This window comes from Bombina bombina, chromosome 3 (genome assembly GCF_027579735.1).
Source record: "Bombina bombina isolate aBomBom1 chromosome 3, aBomBom1.pri, whole genome shotgun sequence".
NCBI classification, from domain to species: Eukaryota; Metazoa; Chordata; class Amphibia; order Anura; family Bombinatoridae; genus Bombina; species Bombina bombina.
This window is the reverse complement of record NC_069501.1, coordinates 275,421,090-275,445,034: the sequence shown is the minus strand read 5'-3', so window position 1 is coordinate 275,445,034 and position 23,945 is coordinate 275,421,090. Positions and strand designations below refer to the sequence as shown.

At 40.2% G+C, this 23,945-nt stretch overlaps 1 protein-coding gene across 2 annotated transcripts in view; it reads right to left on the bottom strand.

Moving 5' to 3' along the window:
- The window catches only part of RABGEF1 (RAB guanine nucleotide exchange factor 1), a 199,000-nt gene that overhangs the window by 107,211 nt on the left and 67,844 nt on the right, over positions 1-23,945 (bottom strand). For both annotated transcript variants that reach the window (XM_053706299.1, XM_053706298.1), the window contains exon 4: positions 1,364-1,480. In XM_053706299.1, the coding sequence (XP_053562274.1) occupies positions 1,364-1,480 (117 nt within the window). The remainder of the gene's footprint in view (positions 1-1,363; positions 1,481-23,945) is intronic.

Below are 23,945 nucleotides of genomic sequence, written 5' to 3'. Positions count from 1 at the left end.
AGTAACCTATAATTCATAACTTAAAATGATATTATCCCAGTGTATATAAGCATCCCTTTTTTTGGGTGACTAACCTGCTTACTCAGCAAGGGTAGTCACAAACTGTACAAGACTCTATACCTGCTGCTAAACTGAGTATTGTGAACATTACCACAAATATAGTGTATATTTATATCACCTCATTTGTATTATTAAGTGTTCTTATGTAACTGTGTAGATTTAGTGAGTACAGTAGTTACCACATTTGTGTATATATATCCACAATACATATATATAACTCTTTAAGCGCCCCCTATAGTTGGACACGCTAGTGTTCCAACAGGTTTGTACAAACATTGTATGTGTGAGTGTTTTGTTACTGAAAACTAGTAAATCTGCACGTATGAGCAAATTGACTTCCCTTTATCAAACCAAATGTTTTAAAAGCCAGTAATTCTGGTGTGCAATGACCCTATTTCCTCCAACCACAGTAATTATCCCTTTTATTAGAGATCGGAAAATCATGGCTCAAAGAATTTTACTTGGCTCCTGATTTTTTCTTTGTTTGTTATACATATGTATTTATATACAAACACCTTGGTCTGGCTTTTCGGTATTCTTGATACCCTGTAGTTTCTAAATTTAGTATAAATGTGTCAACTCATGCAAATTTAATTTGTGACCTAACCAGTGATATGATAGATTATGTCACATGTAATGTTACCAGCGCTATTGTTGATAATGTAAATTTATCCCAGGGAGAAATTACATAAACGTTTGGAATTTTCCAGTATTTTGAACAGATTAGTGATTGTGTCATTAAACAGAAGGTTTTTTTGCCTATAAATTAAATTCACAGGCTTGTACATACATTAATTAAAAGGGTTCAGTAGGATTAAGAGGGTTATTGTGCCCAACATGTACTCATTTATTCACTCACGGCTGGGTAAATGAATTTACCTTAACAGTACTTATTCTGCTGTACTCTGCCACCAAAATAAGACACTGTGACAATAGCTTTAATGTGAATGGGAGACAAACCAAAAGTGATCCGCAAACTCCGTAATAAATCATCACTGCATAGCATATATCCAACAATTAATTGTGCAAACACATTGTGATGGTATTTACAGTATCATAATTCTAATTTTTAGTAATATTAGGTCATAACAGGCTCTCTCTATATTGATATATAAATAATTGGGTGATGGAGTTTACACCAAGGAAGGTTAAAAGGCACAATACTTGGCTGTAATGAGAAATAACAGGCCATCTTTGACAGCCAAAGAATTATAACATCACAAGCAACAACTGGTACACTACAGCTTATGCAAAAGCCCACAAGCACTAAAGCAAACAGACTACACATGTTATGCTGTGTTACCTTCTGCAGGAGAGGTCAGTTCCCAGGGAGGGCCAAAAAAACCCTTCAAGTCCCTGAGAATATCTGCATTGCGTTCCCTCCCCACCTGGCCTGCCTTAATAGGCTTTTCTTCAGCCACTGCAACAAACATGGGGCAAGCCAGTCAGCCAATGGGTTACATGAATAGAACAAAGGGAGGGATAAAGAGAGAATTATGGAGAAACAAAAAATGGCATAAAAACAAAAAAAAGATATGTTTTGTATAGCAGCAGTACCCTTAAATCTGACGCAAAAAATGATGTAAACAAACCTGTCAGTGACACATACGATACTAACAAGCAGGAGATGCAGGTGGAGGATCGGCGTTATGTTTACTAAAATGCAAAGGTAAGTATTTGAAAAAATAAAATGTCTTTGTAAATTCTAATGAATTAAAGTGCCCTTGTTTTTAGGATTATTTTTTGATCCTGGGCTTTTATTCATTAAAGTTTGCAATCACTTTAAGTTAAAAGACCACTCTTAGCATTTTTACAAAAAGGAACAAAAGGGCATTTTTTAAAGAAAGTGCACTTGATTTTTTTTTTTAGAATTTTTTTAAAAGATCGCTGCATATTAATAAACATTATGCACACTCTTAACTGAGCTGCTAGGTGACTCAAGCACGAACTGCACTGGCATACAGTAACTGCTTTTCAATTCCAACGCAGAGCAAGTAGCATAGCATGCTGGGAAACGTATTTCCTACATGTGCATAGGGACTAGAATTACTGATTGCCCCAGGTGTTTAATTGAGTAACTGCATGCAGACAAAAAGCTAATTCAAAATTTAATTATGTAGTATGGTGAATATGCAAAGTAAATCAAATGCAGACCCCAAATATCTTTGGGTGCTCTGGGCTTATCAAGTACTACTTTAATATTGCATCAATTAAGTTAAAACAAAAATAGAAAAACCTAAAAGCAAAGACTCTCAAACATTTATAAATTGTAGGATAAATACCAAGAAGAAAGGAATTTATATACAGATACACACTACTGTGCAAACGTTTTAGGCAGGTGTGGAAAAAATGCTGTAAAGTAAGAATACTTTTAAAAATAGAAATGTTAATAGTTTATTTTTAGCAATTAACAAAATGCTAAGTAAGTGAAGAAAAATCGAACTCTAGATTTGTGGTGATCACCCTTTGCCTTCAAAACAGCATCAATTCTTCTAGCTACACTTGCACACAGTTTTTAAGGAACTCTGCAGGTAGGTTGTTCCAAACATCTTGGAGAACAGTTCTTCTGAGGCAGCCTTGCGTCTGTCTCTTCAAGTAATCCAAGACAGGCTTGATGATGTTGAGGTCAGGGCTCTGTGGGGGGGACATCATCACTTACAGGACTCCTTTTTCTTCTTTACGCTGAAGATAGTTCTTAATGACTTTGGCTGTATGTTTGGGGTCATTGTCATGCTGCAGAAAACATTTGGGATGCCTCCCTGATGGTATTGTATGACGGCATTGCATGATGGATAAATATCTGCATGTACTCCTCAGCATTGAGGACCATTAATTCTGACCAAATTCCAAACAACATTTTGAGAAATGCAGCCCCAAAGAAACTCCCACCATGCTTCACTGTTGCCTGCAGGCACTTATTCTTGTAAAGCTCTCCAGCCCTTTGGCAAACAAACTGCCTTGTGCTAAAGCCAAATATTTCAAAAATTTAGACTCAATCCAGAGCACCTGCTGCCATTTTTGTACATATTTCAGTCGCTTGGCCTTCCACCTCAGAGGTATGGCTTTCTAGCAGCAAGTCTTCAATCAAGACCACTTCTGGCAAGACTTCTTCAGACAGTAGATGGGTGTAGCAGGGTCCGACTGGCTTCTGCAAAATTTGAGCTAATGGAACTGCTGGACATCTTACGAATGCAAAGTGATCACCTATTGCACTAAGTTTACTTGGCCCACACTGCATCTACAGACCTCAACATTGCCTGTTTCTTTGTGCTTCTTCAGAAGAGTTTGAACAGCACATCTGGAAACCCCTGTCTGGCTTGAAATTTCTGCCTGGGAGAGACCTTACTGATGCAGTATTAGTAACTACCTTGTGTCTTGTTGCTGTGCTCAGTCTTGCCATGGTGTATGACTTTTGACATTAAACTTCTTCAGTAACCTCACCTACTTAGCAGAGTATGGCTGATCCTCACTCCTCATTTATTCATCCTACACAGCTGTTTTTGTTTCAGTTAATGATTGTGTTTCAACCTACATATTACGTTGATGGTCATTAGTACCTGCTTGGTATAATTGTTTAATCATGTACCTGACTATATGCTTACAACATCCCTCACTTTGCGCAAATGTACCTAGAAGAATTGATGCTGTTTTGAAGGCAAATTGTGGTCATATATTTTTATTCTGTTCACGCACTTTGCATTTTGTTATTTGATAACAACAAACTACTATTTCTATTTTAAAAGTATTCTTACTTTACAGCATTTTATTAACATTTGCACAGAAGTGTATGTACCATAAGTGTTTAGAATTTGTGGTTACCTGGATTTCAGGATTTCTCAAGGCCTGACCTAAACTACTGATTTTAATAAAAGGTGCATGAAGCCGGTTATGGTCACTTTCCGACTTCAAGTGAAGGTAAACTTCGATGAATAAAAGCCCGGTTTTTAAAAATACTATTAAAAACAGGGGCACGTTTTGATTAAAAAAAACTTAACTTTGTTTTTTCACAGCCAGAGCAGCTTCCCCCACCCAGAGATCCTCTCTTCACACGTCATCAATGACTAATCCGGCTTCCTCCAAACACGGCATGGACTCAGGAATGACTCCCCTGGGGGGAAAGCCGTGATTGGAGGAAGCCGGATTAGTCATTGATGACGTGTGAAGAGAGGATCTCCTGGTGGGGGAAGCTGCTCTAGCTGTAAAAAAAACAAAGGTAAGTTTTTAATCAAAACAGCTGCTTTCTAAACTTTGATGAAAGCAAGTGCCCCTGTTTTTAATAGTATTTTTAAAAAATGGGCTTTTATTCATCAAAGTTTACCTTCACTTTAAACAGCATCTTCAACCCTATAAAATAAATCAGTATAATTTATTGCACAGGCAATTAGCATATCTAGGCAAATATCCCTGCTTGCCTTTACCCAGTAAAACTCCATATTCATTGTTACCAATGCACAAGAGGATTCTGGGTAAGATATGCAAAATGTCAGGATTTTTGCTTCAAATACTGCGTTAACTTACAGCAGTCCCCTAATGGGGTAAATGCAGCAAATACAAAATGCATTTATCCCATTAGGGGACTGCTGTGCGTTAACACCGTATTTGAAGCAAAAAGCCTGAGATGTTGCATATCTTACCCAGAATCCTCTTGTGCATTGGTAACAATGTATATGGAGTTTGCCTAGATGTGCTAATTGCCTGTGCAATAATTTCTATTGATTTACTTTTGCTATATGGGGGATTTTAATCTCATGCTTTTATCTCCACCATAATTTGAATTATTTATTTTTTTCGTTTTATTGGAAGCAGATGTATTCTGCAGTTAATAAACAAGTTTAACAAAATTTACATATTCTGCATTTTAGCAAGCTGCATGATTCCCACTTAGAATTTAAGAAAGTAAGTCAAGCTACAGTGGATGCAAAAATATTAGCTCTGACTGAAATATCTATTTAAAGTTAGAAGGTATTTAAATATATTTTCAATTGCTTTTGTTTATTAGAAAAAAAAAAAGATACATGATGAAATTGAAATCCCTGAACAGAATCAGATCATTAAATAATACAGTAAACACTGGAAGGAAGGGAATACACAGATAAAAAGTTTAGTATGACATTTAAAAGGGACATGAAATCCCAATTTTTTTCTATAATTATTTAAATTTAGAATACAATTTTAAACATACCATTTTACCTCTTATCTAATTTGTTTAATTTTCTTGGCATCATTTGTTGAAGAAACACCAATGCCCATGGGTGACCCAATAATGAGGCATATATGTGCAGCCACCAATCAGCAGCTCCTGAGTATGCTTTTCAACAAAAGATATCAAGAGAATGAAGCAAATGAAATAATAGAAGTATATTGGAAAATTATTTAAAATTGCATGCTCTCTCTAAATCATGAAAGAAATAAAATTGGGGTTCATGTCCCTTTCAGCTAATCTATAAGAAACTAAAGACAAACAAAAAACGTTAGGGTATATAGTAATGATGCTTTAAATTAAGCAATCTGATAATGCATACATGGCAATCAATGACAAAATGAAAATGTCAAAGTGCAAATCTAAATGGGTCATACATTTATAATCCAACAGAAGCTTACATTTTGCTTTAATACTATTTTATATTTCGTAACCTGATTATTTTAAAAACTATTGGTGAGCTAAATCATAGCTAAAGTCAAACTTGGCAGCTACCTGTGACTTCCACTCCTGATTGGCTTTAAAGCTGTGTCCTGCTTTGGAGCAGCAGTGCTTGCAGCACCCAAATCGGGACTTTACCTATGGGTTTAACCTCTTTGAGAGGGTAAACACATAGTAAGACAGGGTCATTATTCTAATTATTATTAGAGCATTTTTTTCATGAGCAAGCCTACAGGCAATAGTTAAGAAGCAGCAGTCTTCAGAACACTGTTCCTTAAAGGGACATTAAACACTTTGAGATGATAATATAAAATGATAAATCTTAGGGGGGGCGGAGCCGACTACCAAGATGGAAAGTCGCATTTAGGAGAAGCTCCGTGTGATAGTTTACATTGGGACCAGATAAACATGTAATCCATCGCACTTTTTGGCCCTTATTAGACTGGTACCCCTTCATAATCAGCACTGCTGCTGCAGATCACAAAAAAGAGGAGTAAGACCCTGTACCGGAGCCACTCAGACACCGGAGTTACATCCAGACCACGCCGGAGACGGGCCCACTCATTACCCGCAACAGGTGAAGCTGCAGATCATCAGTGTCCCGCTCCGGACTACAAGTAAGACTTTGTTAAAGGCCACCTTAGCATCTGCACCTTAACTTGCACTAAGACACCGGGTGGGGCCCGAAACTAGATTCACACGCCATCTTAGACTGCAGCAGCTCTCAGTGAAAGCGCACGCAGCGCATACATTTTTGCTCAGGGGTACAGCGTAAGGGCCTTAAAACTTATGGACTTTGCTCATGAAGTAAACACTTACTTGGGACATTCTTGCTAATCGGATAGTAAGTAAGAAAAAGCACTTTTTACGACCTAATCTGCACACGTGGCTTGATGCGACACAAATAGTTTTGCACCCTGCCTTCAGATCACTAAATTTGGAGTCGCATTTGAATCTCAATGGGACACAAACCTCATTAAAGGCACAAACAATCGAAGTGATTCAAGTTAGCAATAACGTATAGACTCACTGGAAATCTTATCACCCCCACTAGGCCGCAAGCTGCAAACATATAAACAGCACAGATTACGCGCCAAGTTGCACGGCATCACTAGAATCACAAGATGTCTTCAAAGCGGCTCACAAAAGGGGACAAAGCAGCAAAATCCACTTCAGCTGCAAGCACCAAATTGAACACCTATTTTAAAGCCTTAACCACCTCACAGCACTCCGATGCAGAATTAGATGAAGAGGCAGGAGAAATGTCTACAAACACATCCCCTAAATCAACAACATCAGAGAAAAGTGCCCCATTGACAAGGGCTGATATAGATTCTTTACCAACCAAAGCAGACTTTAATACCCTATTGCATCAAGTTGCAAAGATTGTAAAGGATGGCTTGGCAGAAGTCAGGAAAGATTTAGTAGATATGGGGGAGAGAATTGAATATATAGAAGAGCAAGCAAATGACACTAATAATGTATTAGATGGTCACTCTAGATGCCTCTCGATACAAGACATTGAAATTCAGCAATTAAAGAGCCACCTGGAGGATCTAGACAATAGGGGGAGACGGCAGAACCTGAGAATTAGAGGAGTACCTGAGAATGTCACACAGGATCTCACCCCACAATACCTGCAAAGACTTTTTCATTTTCTAACAAAAGATAACACTGCACCCCCATACCAGCTAGACAGAGCTCATAGGGCTCTTAGACCCAAACCGGGAGATACTGACCCCCCACGGGATATAATCATTAAATTTCATCAATACCAAGATAAAGAACTGGTTGCGCAAGCAGCGAGGAAAGCATCTCCCCTCAGCTTCGAAGGTCACACAATACAAATCTATGCAGACCTTAGTCCCATGACCCTGAATAACAGAAAAGAAGTCAGGTACCTCACCGAACACCTGCGAGAACTGGAGATTCCCTATAGGTGGGGATTCCCCTTCTGCTTAAGAGTAAACAAAGGAAACAAAGTTGCCACTTATAAATCCACTGAGGATCTTGAAGAATTCTGCAAATTGATTGACATTCCACTGCCTACCCTACCATCAATACACAAGAAATCCCTTACAGGAACCAACCTAACAGGGGAGACGCAGCTTCCACAGCGGCCCCATTGGCAAAAGGTCAACCGGAAAAGAACAAGAAACCAGACCCCACCAATACAGAATAACTCGAAAATGGTGGAGGACACCTGATTAATTAGGTGCAAGACCTAAAAACAAGGACGTTCGTCCAAAATGAGAGCTCACCCTCCATCAGAAGGGCTTTAAATTGAGAGTATTAAGACCTAGCCGAGACCACATATACCTGTAGCATGTGGAATTCAAGAATCTAATAATAACTGTTTCCCTGTAGAAGCTAGATGAATACTGAGCTAATTCTATAAACCTCACAAGATATGCATGTAACATAGAATTCATATACTGTTCATTTCCCAATGTGAATGTTGAGATTATTTCAATTTCTATCCACCCCCTACCTAGTTTAATTTAGACACTACTGTGTTTAAAGATCAAGATATGTTATTTGTTGTTGATAGCTTTGTTATGTTATCATTGATTTTTCTTGTTATTGTTGTTCTGTTTTTAAGAAGTCAGCAAACGATTCCTCAGAGATACTATTCCCACATAGGTGTTTCAACTGTTCATGAAGGCATTAGAAAATCTAGTAAGCCCGGATATAGAGAAAGCAGCGGTAAGTCTCGTACTTTTCTGGGGGCGGGGGGGGCTGGCCTACACCACAACACAGTACACGCCAACAAACCAACCGATAAGCAAAACCATTCAGATCTAGTAGATTATGGCTCATAAACAGTTAGTGTTGCTGTCCCAAAACTGTAGAGGCCTTAACTCTCCCACAAAGAGGTCTATAGCCCTTAACCACTTCCGTAAACTTAAGGGTGACATCATTTTCATCCAAGAAACCCATTTTCTGGGATCTCATGCCCCAAAATTTAAATCAATAGATTACCCTTTAGGTTTCTTTAATGACAACCCAAACAAGAAGATAGCGGGAGTTGGGGTCTTGTTCAATAAGAATGTCCCCTTTCAATTATTAGATAAATATGTAGACAGAGAAGGCAGACTCCTTATACTGAGAGGTTCTATATTCGAAACGCCAGTCACATTGGCTTGTGTTTACGCTCCCAACGTGAAACAAGCAAGGTTTATTAGGAGGGTATGTGAAAAACTCCTCGAACTCAAGACGGGAATATTAATAGTGGGTGGTGACCTGAATGTACCCCTAGAACCGAAAATAGATAGCTCAGCTTCTAGCTCAAAGGGACCCCATAATGTCAGCATAAATGTCGCAGACAGCCTTAAATCAGTATCTCTAGTGGATGTATGGAGACTACAGCATGCACGCTCCAGAGACTTTACCTTTTACTCATTTGCAAAGAAATCATACTCTCGAATAGACTACCTGTTGTTAGAACACAGTCATCTCACTTTAGCAACCCACACAGAAATCACCCCGGCAGCTTGGTCTGACCATGCGACTGTACTCTTAGAGATGGACTGGCCTACTAAACCTCTGAGACACTCATTTTGGAGAATAGATGACTCACAACTCCACGACCCTGTGATAGTAAAGGACATTAGGGTCAAACTGGAAGAATACTTTACTCATAATTCTGACTCAGTAGATACGAAGGGTGTCCTATGGGAAGCTCATAAAGCGGTAATAAGAGGCAATCTTATTAGCCACAGCATTAGATTAAAGAAACTCCATAACCTGACTTACAAAGAACTAGCGGCAGACTTACACAGAGCAGAAAACAATCATAAACAGACTCCTGCTGACGATAGGTCCCTCACTAAATTAACAGAGGCTAGACTAGCATTTAACTCATATCTAACCAAAGTAGCTCATAGGAAGGCATTATTCTTAAACAAGGTGTATTTCCAGGGAGGGAATAGAGCGGGAGCATTATTAGCAAAGGCCCTACATAAAAAGACAGCCAAACACCATATTTTCACAATAAAAGACAGCTATGGAAATAACACCCATAAGAGTCCAGAGATAGCGGAAGTCTTCAGGCGCTTCTATGACAACATCTATAACCTAGATAGGTCCCTGCCTTCCCCAAATGCAATAGATATAGACAACTATTTGAGGTCAATAGACCTCCCAAGACTAAGCGAACAACAAAAAATGGTACTAGAGGAACCAATTACAATACAAGAAATCCTTCAGGCTATTAAATCTCTGCCTACAGGAAAGAGCCCTGGGCCAGATGGCCTATCGAATAAATATTACAAAACATTTAGTACGGTACTAGCGCCCCACCTGCTCTCACTGTTCCAAGCCATTGATGAAAGAGAACAATTTCCCACCCTAACAAAAGAAGCGCATATCGCAGTGATACCGAAGCTAGAAAACCTATCAGATACCCCATCTAAATTTAGACCAATATCCCTCCTAAATACGGACTTGAAAATCTACGCGAAAATCCTGGCAACTAGAATCAGTGCCTTTCTCCCATCCTTAATACATACAGATCAGGTTGGGTTTGTCCCTGGCAGAGAAGCCAGGGACAACACCATAAGAGCTTTACAGTTAATAGAATATGCTAAGACACAGGGATTAAGCTCCATATTATTAACGTCTGACGCAGAAAAGGCGTTTGACCGCCTTAACTGGTCTTTTCTATTTGCCACCCTAGAAAAATTTGGCTTTGGAAAATTAATAATAAACAGAATCCAGTCAATGTACCTTAAACCAACAGCAAAGATTAAAGTAAATGGTGTATTGTCTGATTCCTTTCAGATAGGAAATGGGACAAGGCAAGGATGCCCTTTGTCTCCCTTACTATTCGTGCTGAGCATTGAGACACTGGCAGCGCGTATAAGACAGAATGAGCAAATTAAGGGGATATCTTTGGGTCCTAACAACTACAAGGTCTCGCTTTACGCGGATGATGTACTGCTATCTCTTACCTCCCCAGACACATCCCTTCCCGCGGTGACAGAGGAGTTTAGGGAATTTGGTAAACTATCGTTCTTCTCAATTAATCACCAAAAGTCTGAGATATTAAACATAAATTTAACGGAAAAGGAGTTAGACTCGCTAATGAGGGACTGTCCCTACCAACTGCAACCCAAGACAATTAAATATCTAGGAATAAACCTAACGCCCAGAAATAAGCTTTTGTTTAGTGCTAATTTTAAATCACTCTATAACAACACACAGTCTGACCTGAAGGACTGGGGGTCGAAGCCCATCTCTTGGTGGGGGAGGATTCAAACATTGAAAATGACAGCTCTCCCCAGCATCTTGTATATTATGCAAGCACTACCAATACACCTTCCACACAACTTTCTCAAGCAACTGCAGGCTTTACTAAATAAATATGTTTGGGGCTCGATAAAACCTCGAGTAGATAGGAACACTCTCTACAAAACTCTAGCGACCGGGGGGGTGGGACTTCCTTGCATAGCGACATATTATAGATCAATAGGAGTACAGAGGGTATTAGATTGGAACAGGAACGAGGCTACAAAGGCTTGGATAACGATTGACTCCCACATACTGAAAACCCCACAAGTGGGATCCCTGTGCTGGATTCCCAAGTCACATAGACCAGTAGCGACTACCACCTTCAAATTCTACACCTCAGTATTTACGATTTGGGATGAGGTCCTGAGGACTTGCCCTTCCATCTCAACATTGAGATCACCCCTAACCCCAGTGTCCCCGAACGCAGAATTCTTGGGTGGCATGGACTATAGCCTGGTAAACAAAACTCTAGACGAGATTGGATACACGACACCCATACATAAGGTTTTGAACGGACAGAGACTTAAAGACAGACAAGAACTAGGGGACATCCTGAATGGGGCTTTTGCAAGCTGGTTAAAATATGGACAACTGCGACACCTTTTTGACAAGTCTGAGCATAAGCCTGACTGGACGAGACCTATGACCCGCTTTGAGACCATATGCACTGCTCAAGGCCCCCTACGACACACATTATCATTAGCAAAATCCATATTACAGGGAGACGGCAGGGTTACACGACCGTCATATACAAACAAATGGCAGCAAGACCTAAATATTGCCCTAGAGGACAAAGAATGGAGCAGGATTTATGCTCTGGTGAAGAAATCATCATCATCCACTAGAATTTTAGAGCTCAATTATAAGTTATTGTCCAGGTGGTACCTGACACCATCACGCCTTAAAAGTATATACCCAAATTCATCCGATCTCTGCTGGAGGGGATGCAGCTTCAGGGGAACTATGTCCCATATGTGGTGGGACTGCCCCGTGGTCAGGCCATTTTGGCAGGAGATAGAACTCTTTTTTAGACAACTATTGGATGACACATTTACACTAACCCCCGTTATTGCACTATTGAATGCCCTCCCCAGAAACATATGTCAACTTAGACAAAAGGTGATCCAGTTCTCCCTGAACTCAGCCAGGTCTTTGATAGCTAGCAAGTGGAAAACCCCTGTAAAGCCTACAGTGCAGGAGTGGCTGAAACATGTAGATGACACTCTACTTCTAGAGGAATACAGTTATTTTAAAACACAAAGAAAGGCCTTATTTCTAGACATCAAATTATATTGGGATCTAACAAAAGCAAGTTTCACACACTCACGGCTGGCCGAGCCCCCAACGCCCCCAGGGCGAGAAAAGATGATAGACTCAGGGAGGTAATTAATCACCCCAGTAGAAGTATTAATGTCAGACTGTAAACTATGATACTAATGAGCACATAGCCATCATATTGACCGCCCAGTCTATATTTATACCGGGATAGATGTATTTCAGAAAGTACTTTTTATACGTTAAGCTAATGTGTTTTATATCGCTAAGTTCAGTAGAGGGATTTATAATAAATTGTAGACTTTGACACTACTGTGCACACTGCCTTCAAAATGCCCACCTAAGCTATGTCTACACCAGGAAAGATGTATCTCAAAAGTAATAGCTGTATGTTAAGCTGACATGACTCATGTTATTATGTTAAATGTTTTAAGATGTATTTTTGTGAAAACCAATAAAACTTTTTGAAAACAAAAAATGATAAATCTTATATATAAGAAAAACTTTACACTATACTTTCATTATTTTTTTTTGTCTCCTTTTCCTGTAATTACATTCTGAAATTGTGAGCTTTTCACTTCCTGTTAGAAATGGAAGTGCAGATCACGGTTATATTCCACACAGCCATTGGCTGCACACTCTAGTGACCTATTTACAACTGTCCATGACTTATTTTGTCACTATTTAAACAACTAATGAAACTTTAAAAAATACATCTACATGCTATGCTCAGACTAATATTTTCTTTGAATGCATCATTCTATCTAGCATATATTTAGTGTTTAATGTCCATTTTTTTTTCTTACCTATTTATTTATTTATTCGTATATGTTAAACATTGTATAAATATGTAAAAGATCACAGATCTGTTATGGTATATAGAAAACTGCTAATAGAAAGTAATACTGTTATTTAATACATATTTTTTGAAAAATGTGAAACAATACCTGCCTATCTATATGTGTTAAATTTTGCGTAAATGTCCATTAGATAATCTATATATTTTGGTATATAGATAATTTCCATTTGAAAGTAACATAGTTGTTTTTTTCTATATATTCTGTTTAGGTGCTAAATGTTAATGTCACTCTGTCAGTTAGCAAGCAGTGAGTGAATAGTTAAGTGGGAGTAGTGCAAAGTATCACCTGAGTGTTTAAACTGCAGGTGTTAGGACAGAAGGCATGGTCTATGATTACGGCACAACCGTTCAGCCGAAACGCGCAAGACCGCTGTTGTCTTGCACAAATAACTTTTTTGCTCCTATGTTTTACGAATAAAGAGGATTATTATTTTACCAGCTAAAGGATCGCCTGTTACATCATTTCCTGTGATTACTTTGTTCCTGAGCTGGAGGAGCTCGGGAAAGTGTGCTAATCCGCGCTGACGAGACCCTGACGTCAAAGGGAAGCTGTCATGTTTGGGAACACCACAGAAAGGGATGCAACCAGGTGAGACCCTGAAGAAAGGATTCGGGAACCCAAACCGTAGAAGCCATGCACAGGCATCTATAAGCGCCTGGTAACGCGGAAGTGGAAGTCGGGTGCCATACCGTGAATCTAGAGTGTGCGGGATAAACTCCAACCCCAGGTAAGAGCCAGAGAGGCACCGACATAGGGGAATACGCTTAGAATCTCTACCATGGTAGAATGGTATTTGGCTGATATACCCGTTATCCACTCCGCTGTAGAGGCTCTAGAGATGGCGACAAAGATTGCTGGTTGTTTAAGTGACTAAACGTCTACATTACCTCAGTTGTTTAACTTGCTTAACCCTGGACTGTATCCAATAGTACTATAAGTATAATTGAACACTGGTTGACAAATTTGTTACTGAGCCATGCCTTTAACCTCTCTGCCAGCTCTGAGCTTGTTTGTACAAGAGAATTCACAAGCAGACAGGTTCCCAGATTGGATAGCCTGTCTCCTTGTATACTGATAAATGGAGCCAATATCTTTAACTAGGCACATATACCAAAGAATGCCAGACTAATGAAATTATAATTGAATGTTGTCTTTAAAGGGACATATAGGAGCGCCGCTGGCTAAGATATACCACAGGAGTCAAAAATTTTAAAATCAAATAATTGTACAAATATTTAATAAAATCTACATAGATATAAAAATAACAAAATTGGTAAGATCAGGTTATTTGACCAAAATGGTGAACTCACTGGAGTACAAATCCTAGGGGTAATAACCCTTTGATTCCTAATGTATGAATACAATCTAATAATGAATTGGTACAGCTCATATGTTTAAAAATTAAGATTGTGAACAATATGTGTCAAACCAAAAATTAAAAATTAAAATGAAAAAAATCCAATAAAGGATTTCCTTAGTGCAAAACCCCTGGTTGTGGGTCTAAAGTGTTATATTACTAATAGATATAAATAAAAATTAAAATTAAAAATTAAAATGAAAAAATGGCATATAATTGTGAAGATAAGAATCCAATAAAGGATTAGTTTCTTAGTGAAAGACCCGTATTATGAGTCTGAAATGATAATTTTCTTATCAAATGTGAATAAATTGTGATGGAAAATATATTTTATGAGAACAAATCAAATTCCTTATAATATATAATAATAATCCTGTGAATAATGTGCAATAATACAATACAATCAAAGATGAGTGGGTTTTACCACTTATAGACCTAAAACTCAACTAAACTGGTACCAGCTACAATTCATAAACTTTGTATTTCAATCAACTTATGGACACAACGATCCGTTCTAATAATTGGACTTTCCAATAATTAACTCCAATATGAGATATATATCTTGTTATAAAATCATATTGTGTGACAATTTATAAAACAATCAAGTAATAAGACAATTTAAAACACTTTTGTAATCGATGTAAACAATTGAATGAAAAAAAGAAGAAGAATGAATAATAAAAAAAACAGATGAATAATAAAAAGTCCAAAATCTATCAAATCCTGATGAAATGTAAATAGTAATTTCTTCCTTGAAATGTCTAATTTGAGTGTATTGAGGTCCAATGTCCTAGTCCTTAGATAGAGGTGTATATATATATATATATAAAAACCTAAAAAGGAAAGAGAAAAAACATAATTTATGCTTACCTGATAAATTCCTTTCTTCTGTTGTGTGATCAGTCCACGGGTCATCATTACTTCTGGGATATAACTCCTCCCCAACAGGAAATGCAAGAGGATTCACCCAGCAGAGCTGCATATAGCTCCTCCCCTCTACGTCAGTCCCAGTCATTCGACCAAGAATCAACGAGAAAGGAGTAACCAAGGGTGAAGTGGTGACTGGAGTATAATTTAAAAGATATTTACCTGCCTTAAAACAGGGCGGGCCGTGGACTGATCACACAACAGAAGAAAGGAATTTATCAGGTAAGCATAAATTATGTTTTCTTCTGTTATGTGTGATCAGTCCACGGGTCATCATTACTTCTGGGATACCAATACCAAAGCAAAAGTACACGGATGACGGGAGGGATAGGCAGGCTCATTATACAGAAGGAACCACTGCCTGAAGAACCTTTCTCCCAAAAATAGCCTCCGAAGAAGCAAAAGTGTCAAATTTGTAAAATTTGGAAAAAGTATGAAGCGAAGACCAAGTTGCAGCCTTGCAAATCTGTTCAACAGAGGCCTCATTCTTAAAGGCCCAAGTGGAAGCCACAGCTCTAGTGGAGTGAGCTGTAATTCTTTCAGGAGGCTGCTGTCCAGCAGTCTCATAGGCTAAACGTATTATGCTACGAAGCCAAAAAGAGAGAGAGGTAGCAGAAGCTTTTTGACCTCTCCTCTGTCCAGAATAAACGACAAACAGGGAAGAAGTTTGGCGAAAATCTTTAGTTGCCTGCAAGTAGAACTTGAGGGCACGAACTACATCCAGATTGTGTAGAAGACGTTCCTTCTTTGAAGAAGGATTTGGACACAAGGATGGAACAACAATCTCTTGATTGATATTCCTGTTAGTGACTACCTTAGGTAAGAACCCAGGTTTAGTACGCAGAACTACCTTGTCTGAGTGAAAAATCAGGTAAGGAGAATCAGAATGTAAGGCTGATAACTCAGAGACTCTTCGAGCCGAGGAAATAGCCATTAAAAACAGAACTTTCCAAGATAACAATTTTATATCAATGGAATGAAGGGGTTCAAATGGAACACCCTGTAAAACGTTAAGAACTAAGTTTAAACTCCATGGCGGAGCAACAGCTTTAAACACAGGCTTGATCCTAGCTAAAGCCTGACAAAAGGCCTGGACGTCTGGATTTTCTGACAGACGCCTGTGTAACAAGATGGACAGAGCTGAAATCTGTCCCTTTAATGAACTAGCTGATAAACCCTTTTCTAAACCTTCTTGTAGAAAGGACAATATCCTAGGGATCCTAACCTTCCTCCAGGAGTAACCTTTGGATTCGCACCAGTATAGGTATTTACGCCATATTTTATGGTAAATCCTTCTGGTAACAGGCTTCCTAGCCTGTATCAGGGTATCAATAACCGACTCAGAAAAACCTCGTTTTGATAAAATCAAGCGTTCAATTTCCAAGCAGTCAGCTTCAGAGAAGTTAGATTTTGATGTTTGAATGGACCCTGTATCAGAAGGTCCTGTCTTAGAGGTAGAGACCAAGGCGGACAGGATGACATGTCCACTAGATCTGCATACCAAGTCCTGCGTGGCCATGCAGGCGCTATTAGAATCACTGATGCTCTCTCCTGTTTGATTTTGGCAATCAATCGAGGAAGCAGCGGGAAGGGCGGGAACACATAAGCCATCCCGAAGTTCCAAGGTGCTGTCAAAGCATCTATCAGAACCGCTCCCGGATCCCTGGATCTGGACCCGTAGCGAGGAAGTTTGGCGTTCTGGCGAGACGCCATGAGATCTATCTCTGGTCTGCCCCAACGTCGAAGTATTTGGGCAAAGACCTCCGGATGAAGTTCCCACTCCCCCGGATGAAAAGTCTGGCGACTCAAGAAATCCGCCTCCCAGTTCTCCACTCCCGGGATGTGGATTGCAGACAGGTGGCAAGAGTGAGACTCTGCCCAGCGAATTATCTTTGATACTTCCATCATTGCTAGGGAGCTTCTTGTCCCTCCCTGATGGTTGATGTAAGCTACAGTCGTGATGTTGTCCGACTGAAACCTGATGAACCCCCGAGTTGTTAATTGGGGCCAAGCCAGAAGGGCATTGAGAACTGCTCTCAATTCCAGGATGTTTATTGGAAGGAGACTCTCCTCCTGATTCCATAGTCCCTGAGCCTTCAGAGAATTCCAGACAGCGCCCCAACCTAGTAGGCTGGCGTCTGTTGTTACAATTGTCCAGTCTGGCCTGCTGAATGGCATCCCCCTGGACAGGTGTGGCCGATAAAGCCACCATAGAAGAGAATTTCTGGTCTCTTGATTCAGATTCAGAGTAGGGGACAAATCTGAGTAATCCCCATTCCACTGACTTAGCATGCACAATTGCAGCGGTCTGAGGTGTAGGCGTGCAAAAGGTACTATGTCCATTGCCGCTACCATTAAGCCGATCACCTCCATGCATTGAGCTACTGACGGGTGTTGAATGGAATGAAGGACACGGCATGCATGTTGAAGCTTTGTTAACCTGTCTTCTGTCAGGTAAATCTTCATTTCTACAGAATCTATAAGAGTCCCCAAGAATGGAACTCTTGTGAGAGGAAAAAGAGAACTCTTCTTTTCGTTCACTTTCCATCCATGCGACCTTAGAAATGCCAGAACTAACTCTGTATGAGACTTGGCAGTTTGAAAGCTTGAAGCTTGTATTAGAATGTCGTCTAGGTACGGAGCTACCGAAATCCCTCGCGGTCTTAGTACCGCCAGAAGGGCACCCAGAACCTTTGTGAAGATTCTTGGAGCCGTAGCCAATCCGAATGGAAGAGCTACAAACTGGTAGTGCCTGTCTAAGAAGGCAAACCTTAGATACCGGTGATGATCTTTGTGAATCGGTATGTGAAGGTAAGCATCTTTTAAATCCACTGTGGTCATGTACTGACCCTTTTGGATCATGGGTAAGATTGTCCGAATAGTTTCCATTTTGAACGATGGAACTCTTAGGAATTTGTTTAGAATCTTTAAATCTAAGATTGGCCTGAAAGTTCCCTCTTTTTTGGGAACCACAAACAGGTTTGAGTAGAACCCTTGTCCTTGTTCCGACCGCGGAACCGGATGGATCACTCCCATTAATAACAGATCTTGTACACAGCGTAGAAACGCTTCTTTCTTTATCTGGTTTGTTGACAACCTTGACAGATGAAATCTCCCTCTTGGGGGAGATAATTTGAAGTCTAGAAGGTATCCCTGAGATATGATCTCTAGCGCCCAGGGATCCTGAACATCTCTTGCCCAGGCCTGGGCGAAGAGAGAAAGTCTGCCCCCCACTAGATCCGGTCCCGGATCGGGGGCTCTCGGTTCATGCTGTCTTTGGGGCAGCAGCAGGTTTCCTGGCCTGCTTGCCCTTGTTCCAGGACTGGTTAGGTTTCCAGCCTTGCCTGTAACGAGCAACAGCTCCCTCCTGTTTTGGTGCAGTGGAGGTTGATGCTGCTCCTGATTTGAAATTCCGAAAGGGACGAAAATTAGACTGTCTAGCCTTAGCTTTGGCTTTGTCTTGAGGTAGGGCGTGGCCCTTACCTCCTGTAATGTCAGCGATAATTTCTTTCAAACCGGGCCCAAATAAAGACTGCCCCTTGAAAGGTATATTAAGTAATTTGGACTTAGAAGTAACATCAGCTGACCAGGATTTTAGCCACAGCGCCCTACGTGCCTGGATGGCGAATCCTGAGTTCTTAGCCGTAAGTTTGGTTAAATGTACTACGGCCTCCGAAATGAATGAATTAGCTAGTTTAAGGACTCTAAGCCTGTCCGTAATGTCGTCTAGCGTAGATGAACTAAGGTTCTCTTCCAGAGACTCAATCCAAAATGCTGCCGCAGCCGTAATCGGCGCGATACATGCAAGGGGTTGCAATATAAAACCTTGTTGAACAAACATTTTCTTAAGGTAACCCTCTAATTTTTTATCCATTGGATCTGAAAAAGCACAGCTATCCTCCACCGGGATAGTGGTACGCTTAGCTAAAGTAGAAACTGCTCCCTCCACCTTAGGGACCGTTTGCCATAAGTCCCGAGTGGTGGCGTCTATTGGAAACATCTTTCTAAATATTGGAGGGGGTGAGAACGGCACACCGGGTCTATCCCACTCCTTAGTAACAATTTCAGTTAGTCTCTTAGGTATAGGAAAAACGTCAGTACTCGCCGGTACCGCAAAGTATTTATCCAACCTACACAATTTCTCTGGTATTGCAACGGTGTTACAATCATTGAGAGCTGCTAAAACCTCCCCTAGTAATACACGGAGGTTCTCCAATTTAAATTTAAAATTTGAAATATCTGAATCCAATCTGTTTGGATCAGAACCGTCACCCACAGAATGAAGCTCTCCGTCCTCATGCTCTGCAAGCTGTGACGCAGTATCAGACATGGCCCTAGTATTGTCAGCGCACTCTGTTCTCACCCCAGAGTGATCACGCTTGCCTCTTAGTTCTGGTAATTTAGACAAAACTTCAGTCATAACAGTAGCCATATCTTGTAATGTTATCTGTAATGGCCGCCCAGATGTACTAGGTGCCATAATATCACGCACCTCCCGGGCGGGAGATGCAGGTACTGCCGCGTGAGGCGAGTTAGTCGGCATAACTCTCCCCTCGCTGTTTGGCGAAATTTGTTCAAATTGTACAGATTGACTTTTATTTAAAGTAGCATCAATACAGTTAGTACATAAATTTCTATTGGGCTCCACCTTGGCATTGGAACAAATGACACAGATATCTTCCTCTGAGTCAGACATGTTTAACACACTAGCAATAAACTTGCAACTTGGTTATAATCTTTTTTAGCAAAAACGTACTGTGCCTCAAAGAGGTACTAAACGATTAAATGACAGTTGAAATAATGAACTGAAAAACAGTTATAGCATCAAACTTTAAAACAACACAACTTTTAGCAAAGGTTTGTTCCCATTAGTAAAATAACAATAATTAAATTTGACATAAAAATTACAGAGCAACGAGGGCGGAGCTAGCCAGCCAGGAAGATGGCCGCGGCTTACTAGAGCTCCTGTGCCCAATCTGGCTGAGAGGCGATTAAAATCAAGCCCAGCGACAACAAAGGAGTCACAAGTGCGTAAGATCATAGCACATTAAGCACTGCTCCTGAATTCGGCTGAATTGTGAATCATCGGCACCCCAGAGCGATGTGAACAGTACCTGTGGCGCACTCCATCCACGCCAGCATATCCGTTCTGGAACATAACCACGCTACACGCCGGGCCCTGCAAAGACATGCCTCAACGGGTCAGCGGTAAGACAGTTTGAAAAATTGGCTATTTGTGAGATAAGGGGTCTGTAAAAAACAACTATCACACAGCCCATTTCACCGCTCATGCTGCACAGAGAAGGGGCGCGGTAGGCCGCGCTTCATAAAGTTTACCTCACCTAGCGCTTTAGAGGTGAAGACGGGGAAAGCAGAATCACTTATACATTTCTGGGTTCTAAGCCCCTCTAATACCCCCACTCCCTCGATGGCTGGCCAATTTTATTAGTAGAGACAAAAGGGAGGATAAACAAAGCACGCACTTTCATGAGCCCACATAAAGGAGTATAAATCTCAAGAATTAGCCTACAACGGAAAAATGATAGGGATCTGGTGGCCTCACGCTTTTGAGCCTATGCTATAATCAAACTACACAGACAAGGCCTTCAGCTCCCTACAGCACAATACCGGAATAAAGGGAAAGTCATCAGCACAGTGGCCTTTTTCTACATATATTTTTCCTTTTCCTGCACCTAACCTGCCTTTAATTACTCTGGAGACCCACTAACAAGCAGTCACCTGTAGTCCCTGAAGATTTCATTTTAAAGCATTTAAGCAAGATCTGAGCAGAGTAACTGAGCACACAAAATTCAATCATGTCACCTAAAAAGCTTAGCAAAAAGGGTTTAGGCCCCAAGCCACGCAGCCACACAACCCCATCTGTTAACAGCTACTTTAAATCAGTAGAAAATCAAGCTGCTGCTGCCAGTATCACAGAGGATCCTGAATCACTTGCTGCATCTTCTTCGTCAGAATCTGACACGGAGACTGTAACTGACACTATCACAATACCAAAAGCTTTGTTTGAATCTCTCCCTTCAAAAAAAGACTTCTCTACCTTAATCTCACAAGTAAAGCAGTGCATTAAAGAGGAAATCAGTGATCTTAAAAGGGAAATGGGAGAGATCGGACACAGGGTAGAAGCAGTAGAGAGTACACAGGATGCCCATGCCTCAGCAATAACAGACCTTCACAACATTATACTTAAACAGCATGGGGAGATCCATGACTTAGAAGAAAAAATGGATGACGCAGAGAATAGAGGCAGAAGGCACAACATTAGAATAAGGGGCATTCCCGAAGCTATCCTGACTGCAGACCTAGATCAATATCTACAAGACCTCTTTAATTTCTTAAAGCAAACAGAGCCTCCTGCAAAAATAGACATTGATAGAGCTCATAGGGCTCTGAGGCCAAGACCCTTGGACTCGCAGCCCCCAAGAGACGTGATTGTCCGTATAACAAACTTCAAGGAAAAGGAGGATATTATGAAGCAGGCTCGGGAGAAACAACCCATAAAATATGAGAATGCAGAACTACAATTCTATGCAGATCTCTCCCAAAGGACCCTTGCCAAAAGAAAGGAATTTAAACCGCTCACCTTATCACTTCGAAAGATGAACATCCCTTACAGATGGGGATTCCCCTTTCACCTAATAATCCTAAGGCAAGGAAAAAGATACTCATGTTCCTCTCTGGAAGAAATCCCAAAGATATGCACAGAATTAGACATTCCAACCCCAGAAGGGGTGACAACACAGGCTACTCAGGAACAATCAAGCTTAGAGACCAACGGTGGTCCTTTGCCACAGAGGAAAGAGTGGCAACAAGTTCAGCCTAAGAAGACTCGTCGACCCAGCACACATAGTCAACCACAATTAAAAGAAAAGGGTTGATTGAGACTGTTTGTGTTATATCCTTTTTTTGGTATCTTGCAATGTAATCTTTATATTAAAATTCTTTGTCTAAATGCTGTAGGGGTAGGTCCCCCCCTAGTATACTTAAGCATGTCGCGAGACATAGGTAATACCCAATATACGGGTAGGGGCCATATAAAGTTCTTACTGTTAGAAGATAAATCTTAGACACATGTTGGTAGAGTTTATAAATTACAGTCTGACTAAGTTTACTTAGACTTAATAATGTTTTATATTTACATGTTTAATCTCACAAACCTAGAAGTTGAGCCATGTTTGGCTTATTGTTAGATTATTCAGTTCTCTCAGCCAGGCGGGAGAATTAGTCTCCCCTAGTGTTGATGTTGCAACAAGCGCTCCCCCTGTTCAGAGGTAGCGCTTGGAATGTTAAATTGTTAATTGTAATTTTCTTTTTCTACTTTGTTTTTTTTGTTCATGTTTTTGTTTATATTTTTCTACACAGAGTGCAGTACCCGGGTTTTCATCTTGGTGAGTGTGGCAGGAAATCTCATTTCACTTACATAATTTCTGTCAAAAAGCACAGGTATGAATAGGAATAACACACAGGATGTAATCATCCTCACCCAAAATGTTAAGGGCTTCAATAGTCCAAATAAGCGCAGAATGGCCTTACTAGACCTACACAAGAAAGGGGGGCACATCTTAATGTTACAAGAGACACATTTTAAGTTTGGTCATGTTCCTAAGTTTTTTTCTTCTAACTACCCCTTGCACTTCCACAGTTCCAACCCATCCAAAAAAATCAATGGTGTCAGCATTTTGATACATAGGTCCATTGCTTTCACTAAAACCCACATAGAACATGATAAAGATGGTAGATTCCTATGCGTTACAGGTCTTCTTTTTGGAAAACCTGTTACATTAGTGAATGTTTATGCCCCAAATAGATCCCAAAGCTCGTTCATTAATACTACCACCAATACCATCCTGTCACATATTAAAGGATCTTTAATCCTAGCGGGAGATCTCAATGTACCCCTAAATCCTAAAATGGATTGTACCAACCCAGACACGAGAATTAAAATACCCAAAATGCAAACTATATGGCAGAATCTCAAATTGCTAGGGGTACATGATACATGGAGGTACATGAACCCACAGAAAAGGGATTTTACCTTTTTTTCAAACCCAAATAGGTGTTACTCCAGGTTAGACTACATTTTAATTGATCACCTAGTACTCTCCTACATGAAAGCAGCCAACATCTCGCACACCACTTGGTCTGACCATTCTTTGGTCTCTTGTAGACTAACATGGCCCTCAGCCCCTCTCAGAACATTCCAATGGAGACTGGATGAGTCGCTACTAAAAGGTAAAACACAAATAACTAATTTAGCTAAACACATTAAATCCTATTTCGCCCTGAACGACTCACCCGAGGTTAATATCACCACCCTTTGGGAGGCTCATAAAAGCACAATTAGAGGGGAGCTTATCAAGACCAAAGCATACGTGACGAAGAAGAGTAGGGAGAAATTCTCTTCTCTAGCGAAAGATATAGCTGACTTGGACTTTCAACATAAACAATACCCAGACAACCCATCTACTTTGGATAACCTTAACGCTAAACGAGACCAATTAAATAACTTACTCCA